The 20,768-nt window shown below is 49.1% G+C and overlaps 5 protein-coding genes across 8 annotated transcripts; 3 read left to right on the top strand and 2 right to left on the bottom strand.

The window, feature by feature from the left end:
* Positions 1-39: 39 nt before the first annotated feature.
* LOC118506386 (serine/threonine-protein kinase polo) lies at positions 40-4,124 on the bottom strand. Its single transcript, XM_036043425.1, has 6 exons — positions 3,203-4,124; positions 2,790-3,014; positions 2,079-2,706; positions 1,663-1,990; positions 1,331-1,577; positions 40-1,249 (listed from the first exon to the last, which is right to left on the bottom strand). The coding sequence occupies exons 1-6, from the start codon at positions 3,305-3,307 to the stop codon at positions 1,058-1,060; spliced, it is 1,725 nt and encodes a 574-aa protein (XP_035899318.1). The 5' UTR covers positions 3,308-4,124; the 3' UTR covers positions 40-1,057.
* A 338-nt stretch (positions 4,125-4,462) lies between these two features.
* On the top strand, positions 4,463-7,160 carry LOC118506381 (T-complex protein 1 subunit alpha). The gene is made up of 2 exons (XM_036043413.1): positions 4,463-4,700; positions 5,189-7,160. The coding sequence occupies exons 1-2, from the start codon at positions 4,628-4,630 to the stop codon at positions 6,787-6,789; spliced, it is 1,674 nt and encodes a 557-aa protein (XP_035899306.1). The 5' UTR covers positions 4,463-4,627; the 3' UTR covers positions 6,790-7,160.
* Positions 7,161-9,864: 2,704 nt separating this feature from the next.
* LOC118506379 (COP1-interactive protein 1) lies at positions 9,865-15,437 on the top strand. Of its 3 annotated transcripts, XR_004905496.1 has the most exons (3): positions 9,865-12,366; positions 14,230-14,541; positions 14,936-15,437. XR_004905496.1 is itself a non-coding variant. In XM_036043411.1 (2 exons), the coding sequence occupies exons 1-2, from the start codon at positions 10,561-10,563 to the stop codon at positions 15,123-15,125; spliced, it is 2,019 nt and encodes a 672-aa protein (XP_035899304.1). In that variant the 5' UTR covers positions 9,866-10,560; the 3' UTR covers positions 15,126-15,437. The 3 variants fall into 3 exon arrangements, 2 of the variants coding, with proteins under 2 accessions (XP_035899304.1, XP_035899305.1); XM_036043411.1 differs by lacking the exon at positions 14,230-14,541 and having other exon boundaries at positions 9,866-12,366; positions 14,913-15,437; XM_036043412.1 differs by lacking the exon at positions 14,230-14,541 and having other exon boundaries at positions 9,900-12,366.
* Positions 12,932-17,275, bottom strand: LOC118506383 (beta-lactamase-like protein 2 homolog). The gene is made up of 4 exons (XM_036043417.1): positions 16,498-17,275; positions 16,255-16,421; positions 15,870-16,186; positions 12,932-15,793 (listed from the first exon to the last, which is right to left on the bottom strand). Exons 1-4 carry the CDS (start codon positions 16,614-16,616, stop codon positions 15,521-15,523), a joined length of 876 nt encoding a protein of 291 aa, XP_035899310.1. The 5' UTR covers positions 16,617-17,275; the 3' UTR covers positions 12,932-15,520.
* A 236-nt stretch (positions 17,276-17,511) lies between these two features.
* Positions 17,512-20,475, top strand: LOC118506382 (probable elongation factor 1-delta). Of its 2 annotated transcripts, XM_036043414.1 has the most exons (5): positions 17,545-17,730; positions 18,017-18,131; positions 18,299-18,844; positions 19,385-19,465; positions 19,566-20,475. In XM_036043414.1, exons 2-5 carry the CDS (start codon positions 18,039-18,041, stop codon positions 20,193-20,195), a joined length of 1,350 nt encoding a protein of 449 aa, XP_035899307.1. In that variant the 5' UTR covers positions 17,545-17,730; positions 18,017-18,038; the 3' UTR covers positions 20,196-20,475. The 2 variants fall into 2 exon arrangements, with proteins under 2 accessions (XP_035899308.1, XP_035899307.1); XM_036043415.1 differs by lacking the exon at positions 18,299-18,844 and having other exon boundaries at positions 17,512-17,730.
* Positions 20,476-20,768: the final 293 nt, after the last annotated feature.

The following is a 20,768-nucleotide window of genomic DNA, read 5'->3' as shown; positions in this document are numbered from 1 at the left end:
TACACACGAACACCTGCACACAATAAATATCCGAAATCGTCTATTCTATTGTCCATTCTATTCGGTCTCGTTTAATCGATGTAAGCATTCGTCCGTAAAGGCACGGGGACTTGCTGTTTCGTGAAGTCGACAGAGTATTATCGTATGGCAGTTTCCCAATTTTTCTAAACCAGCTTTCACCGGAACCAGAGACCGACGAGAAACAGGGATTTGTTGCTTGGGGAGGGCGCATGGTGTTACCATCCTGAACGTGTAACGGTTTTGGGGTTGGATGTATTTATATTTACGTGTTGGAATTGATTGTGAATGCGCGTACTTTTCGGCAGTGATGCTACCCTTAGCTCTAATCCCTTCCAAAATCTTAATACTTCAAATTGTACCGTTACGCTACGCCTTCTGCTCCACTAACTACCCAACTCGCGGACGCACACTAAACGATTCACACAATTACTACACGGCGCAACCGGGAACTCCACACGGGTTGGTTCAACACGGTTGGCTTAAACTAAAACAAGTACAATTGAACGGAAATGGATTTTTTTTTTACTATACAATCTCTTCTCTCCAGCTTTTAAACGGACAAACGGCACAGAATAGAGAGTAGTGGTGGCACGAACGGCGCATTCTTGTGGGGCTTATCATATATCGATGAAAAAAAAAAACGGTATAGCGAAATAAGTTGTTGCAAAAGCAAACCGTATTAAAGATTGTAGATGGATTTAACAAAACGTAGCCGCTCGACAGGCCACGTAGTGTTATCGAACGAATCTTGCCGCTCGTAACGCTAATGTGTAAAGGAGTGCAGATCATTGCTGTGTTTGTTAATGGATTAAAATTCCTATCGTGTCCTATTTGCAATACAAAAAAAAAAAACAAATAACGTTTCTTTCTCTCATTTTCTCTCTCTCTCTCTCTCGCTCTCCCTCTCTTGCTCCCTTTGTGCTGCACTTTAATCGCCGTAGAATTGCGCTTCTTAGCAAAGAAAAGAAAAAAAAAGGATGTTCCTGGTTACGCGCGCACCCGTACGTACGTAACGAATACACGCCACGATGCGCAATTAGGAAAGCTTTTCCAGCAATTTCTTTATCTTTTCGTGAGCGTACCGTATCTTGGTGTACAGATCGTTCGAGCAGCCCTGCTCTATGATGGTTTGGAACCGGTACGTACGGAAGTTTTTGTTGTTGTCCATCAGCGTCACGGCACGCATCAGTGGGCAGAGAATAATTTTTTGATGATCGGAAAAGTTAAGCTGCGAAGGAGTTGGATGTTGAAATAGTTAAAAACAGATAGTGCTGAGACGGATTCCCTGCTGCGCCTGACGATCGCTTACCTGGACGGTGCCATTTGTTAGATGCATTACAACGGCGCACAGCGTACGGAACCAGGTGTGCATGTGAGGTATACGGGATATCTGATCGCTTTCCACGTTCATTACACCGGCACCGGCCTTCACCAGATGCTCCATCATGTAGCGCTTGAAGTAGGTAAGCAGCTTCATCTTTTTCTCCAAATGCGGTGGGAAATTGTTCACGTCCCAGTACGATTCTTGGCCCTCCTTATCGATGAAGTGAACGTTGCTGGGGGGAAGAATAGAAAGAGGGGGAGTTATAGAGGAAAAACAAGGCCACATCGTTCCCAACTCGACGACCGCCCGGCACTTACTGTCCATTGGCAAGCATAATCAGTTTGGTGGTGTCATTGAACATTACACCCATGCCCTCGTCGCTCAGCTGATATCCGAACCCGTACTTGTCACTGTAGTCGACCCATTTCGATACCCAGAACAGTGGCTGAACGGCGGGATCCGTGTTTTCGTCGTCCAAGTTGTTAGCCAGCCGGGGCGGTTTGGCCAGGAACAGCTTCGTTAGCTCGCGGTGCAACGTTTCAATGTCCGTACGGTACGTATCGTTGTGGCGCGAAATCATGCCACTGGCAGTGATGGCATCGTGCAGATTGTTCTTCAGGAATGATGATTCGAACCGGGTGTCATCTGTAGAAGAAACAAACCGAACCGACGAGCGCCGCGACATTAGCTGGTGTGTGGTTGAGCTGTGTTACGCACGTCCCAAAACACTTACCTCCACCGTTCATTTCCGAGAGTGGCTTCCTGTTCATACGTTCCGCCTGCTCCAACTGATCCGCTCGCGGTGCCATCGTGAGGCAGGAGATTGGCAGCGAGTTCGGGATGTGACTTCCGGCCAAAAATTCAAACTCAAACAGCTTATGAATGCGGGGTCGCTTCAACGGGTCCGACTGCAGCATCGCACAGATCATTTCCGCCGCCGTATTACGCAGGGTAGGAGGCAACCGGTAGTCACATTTGCGGATCCGATTGTACGTATCCTTCAGGCTCTTCGTCTCGAACGGCGGCTGACCGACGAGCAGCGTGTACATCACGCACCCGATCGACCAAATGTCCACCTCGTAACTGTGGCCCTTTTTGTTCAGGATTTCCGGCGCGATGTAGTTTGGCGTTCCGCAGAGCGTCTTCTTCCGTTCGCCCTCAAACTCAATCTTCGTCGCCAGCCCAAAATCGCCAATCTTGACGTGCAGCTCGTCGTTCAGGAACAGATTGCCAAGCTTCAGATCCCGATGAATGATTTGTTTGTCGTGCAGATACTTTACACCGGTCATGACCTGATGCATGTAGTACCGGCATTCGTAGTCTGTGATTATTTTTCGACGCTTGTGCAGCTCCATCATGGACTGTGAGCGAGATCGGAAAGAAACGTTCGTTACAACCTAACCCCGGGGAGGTGATTCTACCAGCATATACGGTTCACACCTACCCGCTTCTTGCACAGCTCCAGGACAATGTAGATGTTGAGCGGATCGTCGAAGAACGAATGAAAGCCGACGATGTTTTTGTGGTTCAACGAGCGATGGATCGAAATCTCCTGCGTCATTTTCTCCTTCTGGTTGTGTTTCATCATCAGCTTCTTCGAGACGATCTTTCCGGCAAACACATCACCGGTGGCCACATCCACTATCTCGTAACACTTGGCGAATCCACCCTACCGAGAGACGGCGCAATAAAAAAAAGTAGGTAAAAGCCACACTGTAAACAACAATTCCGGCATTCCGGCACAGCAACTATTGGAGGTTATCTTCCAGATTCCGAGGAAATAGCTTGGAGGAGGTGGAGGACCGGTGTTGGGCAGAGGACTGGGAGGAGGGGGTGGGGGGAGGTGGGCACGCTTACCTTGCCGAAGAACCGCATTCGCCGGTACGTCCGCTTGGAGGCAGCATCATACAGCTTCTCCGGTATGTCTACCGCTTTATCGTCGGGCTTTGCGACACTACTCATGTTGGCTGCTGGCGGACGAAAGCGGGGCCGAACGCTTACGTTTCGATACACTCAACAACAGTAACCACAAACAAAATGACCACGCTAAGCTGCGGCGCCGATGGTAGTTATCAATCGCTTGCGGTGCTAACAAGAAAGGTCGCCTTGTTGTCCGAACACGGCACTTTTAACTTTTAGCAGATATCCTGTCCACCCGATGCGTACCCTTCGCTGCAAGAACTCGTTAACGCTCTCTTCCCGTGATTCTCTTCTTTCCCGTTATCTTGCGTTCTTTTCGATCCCTTTCGGCCACCGCTTTTTTGTCACCAATACACATGCAAGTGCGGTCGCTGTACGTGCGTTTGTTACCTCACTGTACGAACGGACGAGAAACGCATAAAAAACTCCCCGTAGACACAATACGTAGAAACCGATGCTTTCTTTGATCAATCGAGCGAGTGTCGCGAAATTAGATGTTTTCCAAGCGATCCCAAGCAAACAACGGCACCAACGTGCTGCGAGACGCCTTCAGACCGCACACACATAGGAAGTGACCCCCAACAACAAGTTTCGCGCCCGGCTGAGACGTTGACACAGCCGTTACTTTTCGAATGGTGGTGGCAAAAAGATCTGCAAAACGTCCAAACCGTCCCTTTCTGCCTGACTGTCGCGCTGTCTTCGGCGTTGAAAGGAATTCAATCAACGCGATCGTGCCTTCTAGCGCTTGCACTGAACAGTTGTAAAAAAAACTTTGCAAAAATAAAAGGAGGACGCACAAACACACGCTTTTCTGCGGGAAACAGTTCAGCAGCAGTTATGAGGAACGAATTTAAATCTCGATTAACAGGTACCCCTAAATAATTTGGTCATAATTGTATGACGTACAGTGAAGCAATTTCCCACTGTGCACACCACAGTGAGAGAGAGATCTGCTCGAGTGAGAAGACTTTTTAGAGAATTGTGGGGCGTGGGAAAAAAAATTTACACGCTTAATAAGGTTCTAAAAATGCTGATTTTAAATGCATTTTGTACTTTACATACTTTACCGTCTATTTCAGCATCTGACAAAAAAATGCTTTTTAAGCAAACTGCAGTAATTTTTCACGTTTTTTTCTACTGCTCCAGCTGCTTTCGGTTTTCGAGAAATGGGCGCTGCTACTTGGGAAATGTCAAAATTGACAAACAAACCGATGTGCTGCTGTCAGTCTGGCACCCCCCCTGCAAAAAAGTGTGCTGCAAAAACGCTTTTCCGAATAGGCCGTGTGTGATTTTCGTGAGAACAACGGTACACTGTTTCCATCGAGTACGGAATACTAGGCCTTATCTACAGACTGCCCAACAATGTCCACGGTAGCGAGCGCTCTTTCCCTGGCCGGTAACCGGTCGTCCGGTGCTCCCGTCCGCACACAGAATGGTAAGTGCAATCTGGGGGTTTACGGCAATCCCGTTGCCGTCGCCCCAAAGGGCCCGTGGGTGTTCCGCATCACATGCTACAATTTTGGATAATTCGATGGAAAATGGAATGAAAATCGGTTGAAATTCTGGTCGTCTCCGTCAGAATTGGAGTAAACTGCAATGTAGAGTGTGATATTTCCATTTATTTCATCTATTTAACTTTAATGTTCAATGCCGGTATCATGTTTTTGCGATTGCTCGCCTTATTTCACCAACTCAATGTAGAGCATTCTACTGGTTTAGCATAAAATAGAGGTTTTCTTTCATGGGAGGAAAAGCTACAGCATTCTCGTAAATCACTTCCCTAAACTTTCTTGCATGTTCTCTTCGGAGTCATCCGGAACATAGCATGAGTCATTCCGTTTTGTGAGGTTATGTGTGAACGATTTGGTTTTCTTTATTGTGATTTTGATTTTATTCTTTTTTGTTCCCCCTCTCCCATTGCAGTGATGGCCGCAAGCTCTATCGCAAACATAGTAAAGTCCTCGCTCGGACCCGTCGGCCTGGACAAGATGCTGGTGGACGATATTGGCGATGTGACGGTAACCAACGATGGAGCGACGATCCTAAAGCTGCTCGAGGTGGAACACCCGGCTGCCAAGGTCCTGTGCGAGCTGGCCCAGCTGCAGGACGAGGAGGTGGGCGATGGCACCACTTCGGTCGTCATTATTGCGGCGGAACTGCTGAAAAATGCCGACGAGCTGGTAAAGCAAAAGATCCACCCGACGTCCATCATCGCCGGGTACCGTTTGGCGTGCAAGGAGGCGTGCAAATACATCTCCGAGCATCTGACCGCACCGGTCGACGATCTCGGGCGGGAAACGTTGATCAATGTGGCGAAAACATCGATGAGCTCAAAGATTATCGGTGCCGATGCGGACTATTTCGCCACGATGGTGGTCGATGCGGCACAGGCAGTAAAAATCCTCGACCCAAAGGGCAACCCGGCCTACCCGATCAAGGCGGTGAACGTGCTGAAGGCGCACGGTAAATCGGCCCGCGAAAGTATGCTGGTGCAGGGCTACGCACTGAACTGTACGATCGCTTCGCAGCAGATGCCGAAAAAGATCGTCAACGCGAAGATCGCCTGTCTGGACTTTTCGCTGCAAAAAACCAAGATGAAGCTGGGCGTGCAGGTGCTGATTACGGATCCGGAGAAGCTGGACGGTATCCGGGCACGCGAGCTGGACATCACGAAGGAAAAGATCGAGAAGATTTTGGCCACGGGCGTTAATGTGGTGCTGTGCAGCGGCGGTATCGATGATCTCTGCCTGAAGTATTTCGTCGAGGCCGGCGCAATGGCGGTGCGGCGTGTGAAGAAGGCCGATCTGAAGCGTATCGCTAAAGCGACCGGTGCTGCCTACCTGACGTCGCTCACCAACATGGAGGGAGAGGAAAGCTTCGAGGCCAGCTACGTCGGTGAGGCGGCGGAAGTTGTGCAAGAGTTTATCTGCGACGATGAGCTGATCCTCATCCGTGGCCCGAAGGCACGTACCGCCGCATCGATCATTCTGCGCGGCCCGAACGATTTCTACTGCGACGAGATGGAGCGTTCGATTCACGACGCGCTGTGCGTGGCGAAACGTGTGCTCGAGGGCAAGAAGGTGGTAGCGGGCGGCGGTTGCGTCGAGGCGGCCCTGTCCATCTATCTGGAGAACTTTGCTACCTCGCTAAGCTCCCGCGAACAGCTGGCCATTGCCGAGTTTGCCAAATCGCTGCTGGTCATTCCGAAAACGTTGGCCGTCAATGCGGCCAAGGATGCGACGGATTTGGTGGCGAAGCTGCGCGCGTACCACAACTCCAGCCAGACGGTCGTCGACCATGCGCAGCTGAAGTGGTACGGGCTCGATCTGATCGAGGGCGTGGTGAAGGACAACAAGAAGGCGGGCGTGCTCGAACCGGCCATGTCAAAGATCAAATCACTCAAGTTCGCAACCGAAGCAGCAATCACGATCCTGCGAATCGACGACATGATCACGCTGAACCCGGAAGAAAAGGGAGGAAAGAATTATGGTGATGCTTGTGCGGCCGGAGAGCTGGACGGTTAGGAGGATCCGGACTATACCGTTCGGTCACTGTACGCGTCCGTCGCCTTACGCCCGTCGCAGCGAAGCTCTACGTACGAATTAAGCTTTCATTCTATCTCTAGTTTGCCGTTTCATGGCGCGCGGAGCAATGCTATTGCTGCTGCACCCTTTAGAGGGTTTTTTTTTGTTTGTCTCGCTAACACCTCGTCGTTTCATCGTTATTCACACACGCCACACAACAAAAACGCAAACGCTGCTCACACAACTCACTGGCAACAAGCGGACTCATGTTACATTACTTACAACATACTTTTAATGAGTTTCACTTGTGGTTGCATTTTCCTTTTCCTTGTGAAACCAGTACCGAAATAAAACTGTAACTTAAAGCGAAAGGTGTCCCTGTTGGATCGACATTTATGAGAAAGCAGACACACACTGTTGACGGCGCCAGCTGACCTGGGATCAGCTTCATCACAGCCAAGGTAAGTCATACCAAGTTTATTGAGCCAATCATGTACCGATACAAGATCAAGGGTCTGAAACTATATTTGTTAAGGGATTGCTCTTTCATAATTTCGAGGGACGAAAATCGGCGGCGGTCCGGTGGCAGAAGAGAGCGCGGAGCCAGTCTTCATACGAAAGGCCCGAAGTTCAAATCCCAAGCCAGAAATGGCGAGATCTCCCGAGTTTGTGCTGCCAAAAAAGAAGAAAGGCAGTCCAAGGTCTAGAGACTTCGATTCTAGTTGTAGAACAAACTTAGAGGTTGCAATGTCCAAGACGAAGAAACTTACACAAAGATATCGAGATACGATCGAGTAGCTATTCAAAAAGAAGCGAAAAACTCTAACTTCCCACGTGGGAAAAATCACTCAAGATGAAAGTAGTTCATAATTTTCGGAGCCCAGCCAATCCCCACCCCCGTCCCCCCCTCCCCCCTTTTCGCGCCCTAAACATTTACTTCCCAAATATTGTTTATTCGCACTTGGATCACTTCCTACAGTGCGGGAACCCGAATTTTCAAACACAACACAAGGTTGTTTGTTTTAACAAGAAGTGATGATTAACCTTGTGCGGAAGCTCCTAAGGGAACTCATGGAAGTTAAGTGTCTGTAGATCGAAATTAATTATTAAATAAAAATCCCCAAACATTTTTCTGTTGCTCCAACTCTACTCCGACTGGGATTTATAATTAAATGTACGCGCCGCTGACTTAGGTATCAACGCTCGCCCTTATGGGCAATTCATTGCTATGGGGGAAAACTGTTTCTTCCAAAAATCCAAACGAATGCACTCTGCTGCCTGCCCGCCTGCCCGTCCGTTCGAAGTTGTTTATAGCCGATCGTACTGACGACCGCCTACCGCCTACAATCGGTGTTATTTTTACCTACTGCACCACTGCCCTATTTAACAGATGCCTGCCTGCCGTGGCGGAGACATGCCCTTTGAACGACCACTAAAACTGTCCCGTGTCTCCTGAGCGCAGTAGGATTTTTCGGTCGGGGAAGCCGATCAGCCCGGCAGATTCTTGACCCGGAAACGACATAACTCTGTGATCAATTGCATTTCTGGGGCCGTTAAAGCAATGGTGATGAGCGTAGGATTCAACGGCCATTCATTTTCACCAGGAGATGCTCGTTAGAACTGAGCAGTAATGATCGATTGTTTACAAGCACTGGCCGTTTTAGGATTAGTGAAGCTCATGATGGATGGTTGGGTTGAAGGTGGGAGATACGTACGATCCAGTTTCCAGGTTGAGAGCATTCATCAGGAAGAGTTGACTCTACCGATCACAAGCATCTAGATTGATCCAGAACGTTTCTACGTTACATCCATGGCCGGGGTAAGTCAGCAAAGCACGTGATTGCCGCTAAACAACGCGACCACGCTGCTCATAAACGCGACGGTGTGAAGGACACACGCTCGCCGCAATATGCTTCTAAAACCTTCTTTTCCTGTTAATGAAATGATTTCTGTACACGATGACAGTGATGTCGTTGTGGTTGAATCCTGCAGCATCGGGACCTCGGTTGCTCCGGATTTCGTGTGTTTTCTTACGCTTACGACACGACCACGTCCAACAGGAACGAATCATCCAAAAACCCAGAAGGTGGATGCGTGCGTTTTGCTATAAATAACCGTGCGCCAGCCAGCGGTACGCAAACCGGGGTGGGTTCGGTTGCAGTACAATACCTCACCGGGGAAAAACTGGCTCAGAATCACCATTGTCGTGTGGAGCCACATCGACTCCGCTCGGAAGCAATATCGGATTCCTTGCAGGGGGTTCGCCAGCAGACGGCGGAATGTTGTTTGGTGGTGCACTTCGAATTAAAAAAAAACTCCTCATGCTCTCGTGTGCGTAGCTACAGGTGCTACAGGAATAAAGTACACAATTCATTCCACCACTCGGATGCAGCTAAATGTGCATCTCGATGAAAGGTTGCACAGTACAACGGGAACCAACATGGCGGTTAATGGAGTACGTAGGAGTGAGCCGTTAACAAATTAACGAGCGTAGGAAAGCAACTCCCCAACGCTGAACCAGGAAGCCGGATTCGATAGGAAAGTATTGTAAAGATATTCCCGACGATCGATCTTCCCGATCCGCAAACCGGATGACGAAGTAATCCGGATAAGTGTCTACGGCGAACAGGCGAATATGATGGCTGTGATCGAGAAGGGAACCCTGCCGACAGGCAGGCCGGTCCCGGAAAGGTGTGTCCGTGTGCCGTAAAGCAACCGGCAAATTGTCGAACTGCTGCCACCGCCGCGCCACAGTCGGCCAGTAGGCAAAAATAGATTTTCATCTCGGGGAGCAAATTTATTGAGCATTTCCCTCTGCGCACGTTTCTCAATCGTTACGGGGATGGTCGGTTGTTGGGGTGCTCTGGGGGGGGGGGTGTGTGGCGCTCTTGGGGTAGTGTTTTTACTACCCCGCCTATGCTTAACACCCGCATTCTGGTGGCAGTTTGGAAAGCGGAACCCGCACCCCACCTGCAGTGTTCACGATCGTACTCACGATCACTTCGGTGCGAAATGGTTCTCGGCAGTACGCAGGTGGCAGATACGCAGGCGCGTCCGATCGTGGTCCGTACTGCCGGGACCGAGCAGTGCGCCAAGAATCGGATCGACTCAGTTGGCGGATGTTTGTCGGTTTAGTTGGACGTTCCTGGGCAACGTAACGAAGACGTGTGCGTGTGTGTGTGTTGTGTATTGAGGTTAAAGGTGAAAAAATTACCCTTCTTCCGCTCTGTTGAACCAAACCAAAGACCCCCACCAGGACTCTAAGCTCTAACCTAGTGACGATCGCTGAAGATCATCAGGGTGCGTTAAAACGGAAGATCACCTGTAAGACCAAAAACGATCCTCTCATCTGCATTGGCTCAATCGTTCCCGAAGTGACAGTAGCAGCACAGCAGGAAGGAATTTCGGTCTCGAGGATTCTCGCCATTTTTTTTTCTCCCTTGCTTGCGTGTGCGGTGAGTGGTCGCAAAGGAATTTCGCTACGCCACGCCACTGCTCCCTGGGCAACAGTGCAGAGAGACACCGGTTTCGCGCGGATCAGTGTGGTATAATTAATCGCGTAGCATTTGAAATTCTTGAGTGCTGCGTTCGTTCTGGTGTGTTCGTGTCGCGCATCGGCGGCTCCCCGGCCGGGAACAACAAGTGCGCGACGCCGGCGAAACAGTGTGCGTGTGTGCGTGCGTGCGTGAGTAGGCGGCGTTTGAAGCAAGCTTAACCGAACCGTCGGTGCCGTGTCCGTCCGTTCGGTGTGGACATCTACAGGGAGACAAAATGTCCGACCTGGACGATATGAGCAACTTCGATGCGTGGTTGGAGAAGGACTTTCTGAGCAAAATCAACCGGCTCGAGACGGAGGTCGAGGACCTGAAGGACAAGAAAAGCAATCTCGACAAGGATCTGAAGAAAAAGACGATCGAGTGTGACATCCTGCGGGCGAAGGTCGGGAAGCTGGAGCAGGTTCCCTCGAACAATGCGGCCTCGAACGAAAAGATTGAGACGCTCGAGAAGGAGCTGAAGCGGAAGACGATGGAGCTGGACATACTGCGCTCGAAGCTGTCGCAGGCCGAAACGAACCCGCAAGCCTCGCAGGACCTTACCGAGCGTGTGAAGCAGCTGGAGAAGGAGCTGAAGAAGCGCATCATCGAGAACGGCATACTGCGGGGCAAGCTGACGGAGGTCGACAGTGAGCCACAGACGCCGGAAGCGCAGGAGAAGATCGACGAGCTGGTGCGGGGTCTGCAGCGTACCGAGAGTGTGGTGCTGCGGGAGAAGGTGAACCAGCTGGAAGGCGATTCGGAAGCGTCCGAACGGAACGGGGAGTTGGAGCGCGAGCTGAAGAAGAAGAACATCGAGAGCGACATCTTGCGGTCGAAGCTGAAGCAGTTCGAAAACACACCCTCGAACGCGCAGGAAGCGAGCGAGCGGATGCGCGATCTCGAGAAGCAGGTCAAGAAGTACCAGATCGAGGCGGACATTCTGCGGGCGAAGGTGAGCCAGCTGGAGAGTGATGCGGCCACGCGCGAAACCGAAGAATCGACCGAGCGCATCGAGGAGCTGGAGAAGGGCCTGAAGAAGAGCACCACCGAGGGTAACATGCTGCGGGCGAAGATGCAAATGTTTGAGAAGGAATCGACCGCCACCCAGGACTCGAACAGTGAGCAGATCGAGGAGTTGCGCAAGGGCCTGAAGAAGAGCACCACCGAGAGTCAGATACTGCGCTCGAAGCTGACCGAGCTGGAAAGCAAACAGGTGCAGGGTGGTGCCAGCAGCTACAAGATCGAAACGCTCGAGCAGGAGCTGAAGAAAAAGACCATCGAGAACGACATACTGCGGTCGAAGGTGGAGCAGCTCGAGCGCGTCCCGTTGGCCGACAGTCCGGCGAACGAGAAGATCGAGGAGCTGCAGAAGGAGATCCGCAATCTGAAGATCCAGAACGATATTCTGAAGTCGAAGCTAAATCAGGCCGAGGACGAACCGACGACCACGCAGGAGTCGACCGACCGCATCAGCGAGCTGGAGAACGAGCTGAAGAAGCGTACGATCGAGAGCGACATACTGCGGGCGAAGGTGACGCAGCTGGAGTGTGAGCTGTCGCCGACCAAGAACTCGAACGAGCGGATAGAGGATCTGGAGAGCGAGCTGAAGAAGCGGATGCTGGAGAACGACATCCTGAAGTCGAAGGTGAGCCAGCTCGAGGGCGAGCTGATTGCGCACTCGGGCGGCGCCAAGGCGGACCCGAACGAGGTGAAGAAGCTGAAGGAAAAGCACGAGGAGGTGATGAACAAGGCGAAGGAGCTGCTGTTCGAGCGCACCAAGACGGTCAAGACGCAGGACATGCAGATCAAGGCGCTCCAGAACCAGATCGAAAACATCAAGGAGGTGGTCGCGGTGACGAAGGACATGCTGAACATCCGGAACATGGAGCACGAGCAGCTGCAGACGCGGTTCGAGAACATCGACAGCAAGATGAAGGCGGAACGGGAACGGCAGACGCTGCTCGAGAAGAAGCTGACCGTCTCGCAGAAGATGTACAACGATCTGCGGGAAGAGTACACGACACAGCTCGAGCTCTTCAAGGTTAGTTAGCTAGTGTTGCGTGCAGTTGCGCCACTGTCGATGGGCGGCCGGCGTGATATTTTTACCGCCATCGCTGTAAGTGTGCAGACCCGGGCCGCTGCCGCCGCCGCCGCTCGTTACGCCTCCTGTGCACTGTTGTGTTTTCTTTCGCTTTTCTTTTTGTTTTTTTCACTATGCCACGCACTGCACTTGGTGTCACTACTGCCACCACTACCATTCCTTACACCATCTACTACTACTGACTGCACGCGAGTAACCAACTTCATGCGCTCACCACGCCTGCGCCTTGGTCGTCGTGAGTTGGGAGGACCGTTTGCGGTAATGCACCACAGATGGGAAATGCAATCATGCAAACGCCATATTTTGGTTGCAATTCGGGGTCATTCTGGCAGCTTGCCTGTCGGCTGTGTGTCAGCTTTATTTTGAACTAACGAATCATTTTAATCGTTCGGAAGCAAAATGTTTTTTTTTATTAATTTATAAATTAAGAAGGGAAAATTTTATTCAAATTTTTAATTATTTCTTTGTAAATTGTTTCCCCCCTTCTTTGTATAAATTCTTCGAAAATAGTTTCAATAGTGCTTTCATATTACTATTCCATGATCGTGCCTACTCACATTTGCTCTAGTTATGTAAAAAAAACAGTGTGCTAACGATTTTATCAAAAGATTAGAATAATTTTAGACTTTGATGGATATAAGACTGCCACAGATACTTACCTAGTTGTCAGGCGTTACTACCGCTTCTTGATCATGATCGGTAACTATCTGGTGTCTATTCTATTAGCGAATATTGGATCCGGATATCCGGCTTTTCTGACCAAAACATGTACGTCGTCATTGGTATAAAAATCTCAGTTAAGATCCCACCAAGCCTCCTCGTTTCAAGTACTTCGGGCTGATTTCGGTCCGGTGTCATTCTCATGACATTCCCAGCGCACGTCATTATAGCATTTCCTCCATTGTTCTTCTTCACAAACGGAACAAAAATTCCTTTAGAGCATCTCTGTCCGTGTCCCAGAGGCGTGTCTGGCAACAGGGACTATAAATGTTGTGCTGACTTGTTTGACTCCCGATAGGCAATAGTTTTCATTTGGGATACTTCAAAGGTGCGATCACCTATCTGTACAGATGACTCCATGTATACAAAGTTGCTTCGAATCCTTCTTCCAATTACCTTGACCTAGAATCTCTTGTATTTATAATTGTTGGATTGGAATGATCCTGCTTTCAAGATCAGGCCGGGATCGGTCTCTTTGATTAGTTGAATGGCCATCCACTGCTCATTTTGAATTCATCACTTGGACAGGATATTCTTGACAGGAACAACTTGTGCAGGATATTCTTCACCATTTAAACGGATACTCAGAAGCCTGGATCCAAGTTTCTTAATGATCACACCCAACCCGACAATAAAGCATTTGGTTGGGTAGTAAAGTTCAACTGTACTAGGAGGGTCAGCCAACACTGTTTCGTTGACCGTGATCTCATTCTCATTTATTTGGTGGCGTGTTCCAAAGCTTCAAGCGTTTGTGGCCGATCGTCAAGATATCGCAAGTAGAGTAGAAAATACGCTAACATGGGCACCCATACCAGCAGCAGTATTTGCCAAATTTGCCAACCGTTTTAGTTCAAAATATAACTCACCCACAAAAGATCTGCTCGTGTAATGTAACTCATTTCTCCTATTCCCATTCTAGTTTCGGAAAAAAATAGAAAAATACAGACTGAAACACAAAAATATTAGCGCCAGCAGCGTACCAAACGATCAACCAAAACCCACCGCTTTTCAAACGCATCCTTGCCCGAGATGTTTGTACTCTTAATGTATATATATAAATCTTTTTCTTCTTCACACTTTCAGAAAACGGCGGATCGAGCTGGGATTGATTTTCCATGCTTGAAAAAAACTGCACATACAAAGAAATGATTCAAATGAAAACAAAACAATAAACTATACCACTGACCAAACAGAAACTACTACTACCACCTATGTCAACGGAGAGGAGTGTCTCTCTTTCGCTCTGCACTGTGCGCCTACTACTAAATCATTCTTGCACTACTCTACTACTACTACTACTACATATATTCGCTTACGTTCTTATTATATTACCAATTTACGATGTAACAACAACAAACTACAAACAAGACACTCCACACACGAAAAGAAAGTGAGGTAATGTGCTGTTCCTATGCGCCATCACATGTTCCCCGCTTCCGGTTCACTGCAAACCAACCCTTCCCAAGCCTTCCCGAACCCACTTACTCCTGTGTTCCGATGTCTCGTTTGTCCCGTTTCATTAGCTTGTAGAGAAGAGATCTTAAAGCACACATACACAGCACTCTGTACAGTGGTTGTCCTTGGTGTAAAATTTCAATGTAAAAAAATGTTTGTCCATCTTTCTCTTCCTCTCACCTCTCTCTCTCTCTGTGTGTGTGATGTGTAATTGTTTCTGTTGTGCTTCACGTGCCCCTTCGCTCATACTCCTTCGTACTCATTTCGATCACGTTCTAATACCCATCTTCTAAACAAACTTTCATTCAAAGGATTCTTCTTCGTCACATTGCAGGAAATCCAGAAAAACTACGCCGAAAAGATCGAACTCATCAAGGAGGAAATCGAATCCGTCCGGAATGGTGCCAAAAATTGATGCGTCCTGCTGCCACTGGCCGGACCACCAGCAGCTGCCCACGGTCACGGTGGAAGATCATCTTCGCAGCGAGCTGGAAGGACGATCCTGCTGCTGTACTGTGCAATAACTGAGAGCAGAAATAATTAAAAAAAAATCCATCGACGCCTCCTTCCTTTCGGTGCCCGGTGGTCCCGCTTGTCCAGCTGACCGTACCACAGGTCCACTCCACTCTGTGTTGAGCGCGTTGCGTGCGGAGGTTTTCCATCTCCCCTCTCCCTCCAGCTATCATCTGTTTGCCCTCCCTTATAAGCTGTATTTACTGCAGAGCTGTACTTTGCACACGGTACCCCCACACGTCCCACAGGTTAGGCAAGAGCTACTAAGTTAACTTACTTATATTACGGATGAGAAAATAAAGAAAAATAATTTTTATACCTTCGCCCGCTTGTGCCCGTCGGATTTTACTCTTCTAAATCCTAGCCAATCACCACGCTATGGCAAACGAAACCAACACACTGACATTTACAGGGAAGCTGGCTGTACGTACTTCCAGCTATTACCGCCCTCGCTATCAACACACTCGAGCAGCTTGCCCTCGACGGTTAGCTTTTTCAGGTGATGGTTCACGTTGTACGCTGCCGCTGCCCAAAGTTGCTCCGGCGTTTCCTTGTACACCGTACGCACAATGTCCATCTCGTTGTACTGCTTGTCCGGGCTTTCCTCGAACACGGCAAAGATTTGCTTCTCGCGATGATTGCGATGATTGATGTATTCCGTTACTCGTTCCGTTGGGTCCTAGAGTAATAAAAACTTTCGTTAATACACCGACTGTCTGTTAAGAAAATTGCGTTTTGGATTGCAAGACACTTACATCGATAATATTACCGTGCCCCGGATAGATAACGGAAGGTTTGGCGTTTAAAATCGTTTCCAAGCTTTTCATGTACTGATACAAATCTTCAAACACCGTCGTACCTTCGCCGAGAATGCAATCGGCACTGAACAGTGAATTATCTTCCTGCAGCACCAGCACAACGTGATCCGTCGTGTGCCCCGGCGTATGGACCACCTTCAGCGTGGCTCCTTCCGTTGTGAATATTTGTCCATCCCTCAGCTGCTTCAGCGTCGTATTGCGTACTTCCGGCTCGGGAGCATCCGTCCGGGGGAATTTCCACACGTTGCATGTGTCTACAAATTGGAGCAGAGCGTTAAGGAATGTAGAGAAGGGGATACCTACAGCTAGCGACACCGCATACCTTTATTATCGATGACCTCCAGTATATCGTCCACACCTCCGACATGGTCATGGTGCCAGTGTGAAATAATGATATCGTTGATGAGAACCCTTTCTTCCATCAACACTTTGCGCAGATGACCAATGTACTCTTTAACGTTCGCATCTCCCGTATCCAGCAGAATCCGTCTACAAAGAGGAATTAAATCAAGATAAGCAACAGTTACCGCACAGCACAACCACGGCAAAGCAACGGCGCAATCACCTTCGTCCACTACCGATGAGATACGTATTCGTGCCTTGCAGCGTCATCGGGCTGGGATTACAGCCCAGAATTCGAATCAAGCGTGACGATATTCTAGTCACCGCCGGTATCGTTGCCATGGTACACCACTTCCTCACCACAATCCGACCAAACGAAAAACTGCTGTGTAACGATTAAAATAGCCTTTTTCGACTCTTTATCATCGGCGTTTCCGGCGCAAGCCCTTCCTCGCCGGGCGGTCTGGTGATGAAGATTTCCGAAACAAACCCGTCCGAATCACACTCGCTGCCGCTGCTGTGCGGCTCCTCGTACCCCTTCGCTTCGGATTCTTCGTCCGCTCCTTCGGTGGCCTCCGGTTCCGGTACGGACAGCAGATGCACGGGAAATCCAACCGGTATGCTGTCTAGCTCGATCGGGGGCACCTTCACACCTTGCTCGTGGTACAGTTTGATAACCGAATCGTATATTTCGTCCGCCGCTTTATCGGCCAATGTCAACAGCGTAAAAAGTGCCTGTGTTTGTTCTACCAAACTGTCACAGTCCGCCGTACAGTCGCGCAGCTCGCTTCTGGCAGCCGTTATCGTTTTCCGCACGGAATGCTGCTTCGACTCGTCCTTTTCCACGTAGCCGATCGCGAATGTGGTACACTGCTTGCGCAATGTTTTCAGTTTCGTGTCGATTTGCACTGCCTGGTCTTTGAGTGCGTTGAACATGATGCTTGTTTGGCCGTTTGGCGCACGCGATGGTGTTGGGACGGTCTTTTGAACACACAAACAGCTGTTTGGATTCAAGTTTTGACAACGGACGGCAGTGTTGCCAGCATCGTGTCGTGTTTGCTTCAAAAGAAAATGTTTCACCTTTTCCTTAAAATTCCGAAATGACCTGTACTATTGATTGGTAATTTATAAAAATGTAAAATAATAATTAGGAGACTTATTCATCTAAGTTTATTGATAGTTTTGTTCGATTTGAGCTAACAATAGCGTAAAATGGAGCAACCAGCACGGATAATCGAGTATGCACCGTTCCAAAAGCCAAACGTCACTTTGACAGCGGGCCCGCGATTCTGTCAGCAAAAATAACGCGTGTCGAAATCCAAAAAAATCGAGCTCCGGCACTCGCCTTCGGTGTGGAACTTATTGATTTTTCCCTTTTTGCGCTTTGCACTATAGTCGTTGCAGCGATTCTTGTTCGCAGTTGTGAATAAGATTTACCTTCTCGCACCGTAACAAGGTAAGTGAATTGCGTGCGATTGCATTCTGGCAATTTTGCGGCGTTCTGAAGCATATGGGGTGGCGAATGTGTGGTTAGAAAGCGAGACCGCCAACATAGCACAGGAAGGACACAAGGAAATGTTGCACAAACTGTGCACGTTGTTACCACGATGGCCAAGGCGCAGAGGTCAGAGCGATACCACCGTGGAAGGGGGCATGGGTAGCCGAATCGTATTTTGCACCGACATCGGTTCTACAGTCCGTCGAAGCAACCATTCTAACTTGTGACTTCTTTCCCTCCGCAGAGACTATTAATAAAAGCGCAAAATGGCTGCTGCAGCAATGGCACATGAGAAAGTGTGGCAGGACAAATCCACGATGAACGCAGCTGAGAAGACGTACTACGAGTACATGGCGAAGGTAAGCGAACCGCACCGGCGGTAAGGTTTAATTTCTGTTCTGTTGTGAAAAAACCCGTGCCGAAGATACGTACTCGATCCTGTACTCTCCGGGTAACCGAAGCTGGTCGCGCGGTTGTTCTTGTTCAATATTTTAACACTAACCCCCCACACATAATTATATGCAAGCTTTCCGTTGCGGGGAAAATGGAGTCGCAGGATGGAGTGCCGGCGACTGGGCCGAAAATAGAACAGCCAAAAAAAGGAAACGCTGCCGCTGCTCAACAACAATCGGCAGCGTCACAGCAGCGACAGCAACAGCAGCAGCAGCAAGGGCAGGCAAGAAAGATGGACGACGCATCAGTCGAATCTTCGTCACCACCATCGCCACCGGCTGCCGATGCTGCGAAGGCCAAGAAGGACAAAAAGAAGAGAAACAAGGGCAAGAAAGATAGTACACCGACTGATACTGAGTCTTCCGAAAAGTCACCGGTCGTGGCTGCCGATGCACCAGCACCAAAAGCACAGCCACCCGCTGTCGCCGAGCAAGCCGAGCCACCGAAAGAATCGGGAAAGAAAAAGTCGAAAAAGTCCAAGAAACCCAAGGGACAGGAAGATGCATCGGCGGACAACGATAGCAACAAGTATCAAGAGCAACAGAACGCCAAAAATCTGAAGGAGAAGGAAAACCTGGCACACAAGCTGTGCGATAACATAACGGAGGAGCTGAACAAGGTGGTCCTGGCGTGTCATACTATTAGCCCTGTCGAGTTGTGCGTGTGTGCGTGTTTGGTTCTTTTTGTGGCTGGCCAGTTGAGCTTTTCGGTTCTAGTGTTTATGCTTGTTTCATTCGTTGTCCCTTTGGTCGTACTTTTATCTTGGCTGGTTGTTAGTAGTAGCATCTTCTCACCCTTTTGTTTTTCTTTGTAAATATTCTACTTTCCGCCGTGATTCACGATCCTTCGAATCGGAGATAGTTGGTTGGCAATGGATTGCATCTAATCTTTCGGCTTTCCAGTGTATTTAGCACAGCTCACAGGGATTTGTGGGGTTGAGACAATTCGGAACATTAAATCCCATATTTCGGAACCTCGTGGAAAGACCCGGCTGTGGAAAGTTTTTGTTTTTATATTTTATTTATTTAGTATATAGCCAAAGCACTAAAATTGTTTGTTTCAGCACCACTTCCCCGTTTTCTTTTCACGCTTGGTTCTTTTGCTAATGCAGCTGCAAAGAAGCACTTGTACTCATTACGAATTTCTTATTGTTTTGCAGATCAACTCCGTTCCATCTCAGTGCACGTTGGCTTCGGAAATTTCGAAAGCCAGGCAACACATCAAGAATTCCCTCGAACGGGTAAGTGGACGGTGGTGGTCGTCGTTTTTTTTTTTTTTTCATTAATTCAGTCATAAAATAACGCTCCATCTCTTTCTCTTTCATCCTCACCTGCTTCCAGATGGATGGTATTGCCGCATTGGCAGCTAGCCCCGGAGCCGAGTTGCTGGATCGTTTGTCCTCGGTGGAGAAGGAAAACGAGAAGCTACGCTCGATTATTGACGGACTGAACAATCTGGTCATCGATCTGCACGAGCGCGTCAGAACGCTTGAATCGGGCAAACCGGCTGCTGCCAAACCAGCCGCTGCCGCCGCCCCGAAACCTGCCGCCCCCGCCAAGAAGGTTGAAGCGGAAGACGACGACGACGATGATGTGGATCTGTTCGGTTCGGAGGATGAGGATGAGGATAAGGCGGCGGCCGAGCTGCGCGAAAAGCGTCTGGCCGAGTACGCGGCGAAAAAGTCGAAGAAACCGGCCCTGATTGCGAAATCGAACGTTATCCTCGACATCAAGCCGTGGGACGACGAGACCGACATGAAGGTGATGGAACAGGAGGTGCGCAAAATCAGCGCCGATGGGCTGCTGCTCGGTGCGGCCAAGCTGGTCCCGTTGGCGTACGGCATCCACAAGCTGCAGATGTCGTGCGTGATTGAGGACGACAAGATTTCCGTCGACTGGCTGCAGGAGGAGATCGAGAAGATTGAGGATTACGTGCAGAGCGTGGATATCGCTGCATTCAATAAGATTTAAAGTGTGTGAGAAAAACTGTTTGCGAGCGTGGCCGGCAATATTTGGAGAGATCATCCCGTAACATATTTTTAATCGATTTTACTACATAAAATAACTCAAGACAGTAGATGAGGCGGGAAGAACGTTAAGAGCATGAGAAGAACGCTGGTCGGCACCTCCTTTCTATCCTAGTGACGGTTGCTTCTTTCAAATTGAAAGTACATTAATGGAATTATTATATCTTATTGCATCTGTGTAAATCCGGGTTTGATCAAGTAAACACACATTTTCCACATCTAAATAGTGGCGTTTTGTTTCGGTGTTCATGAATCGTTTGATGTTGGCGAAACAGCGACGGCCGTAAAAAGCTATGCTTCCGTTCAAAACGATTAAAATATATTTGAATAAGCGGCAGTTGGTTGTATTCAATGTGCTTTTGATTTATGCATACAAACATCATGGATTTTGACTGCATTTCAAGAAAAGATCTCTTGCACGCTGCATGCAACATTGTCCGATGATGTAATCGGCGAACCACACGTAACTGTCAATTCAAAATCATACCCTTTGACAGCTGTTTGTTTACAAAAGCTG

Source organism: Anopheles stephensi, chromosome 2 (assembly GCF_013141755.1).
Source record: "Anopheles stephensi strain Indian chromosome 2, UCI_ANSTEP_V1.0, whole genome shotgun sequence".
Lineage (NCBI taxonomy): Eukaryota > Metazoa > Arthropoda > Insecta > Diptera > Culicidae > Anopheles > Anopheles stephensi.
The sequence above is the reverse complement of the archived record's forward strand: the minus strand, read 5'-3'. Positions and strand labels throughout refer to the sequence as shown.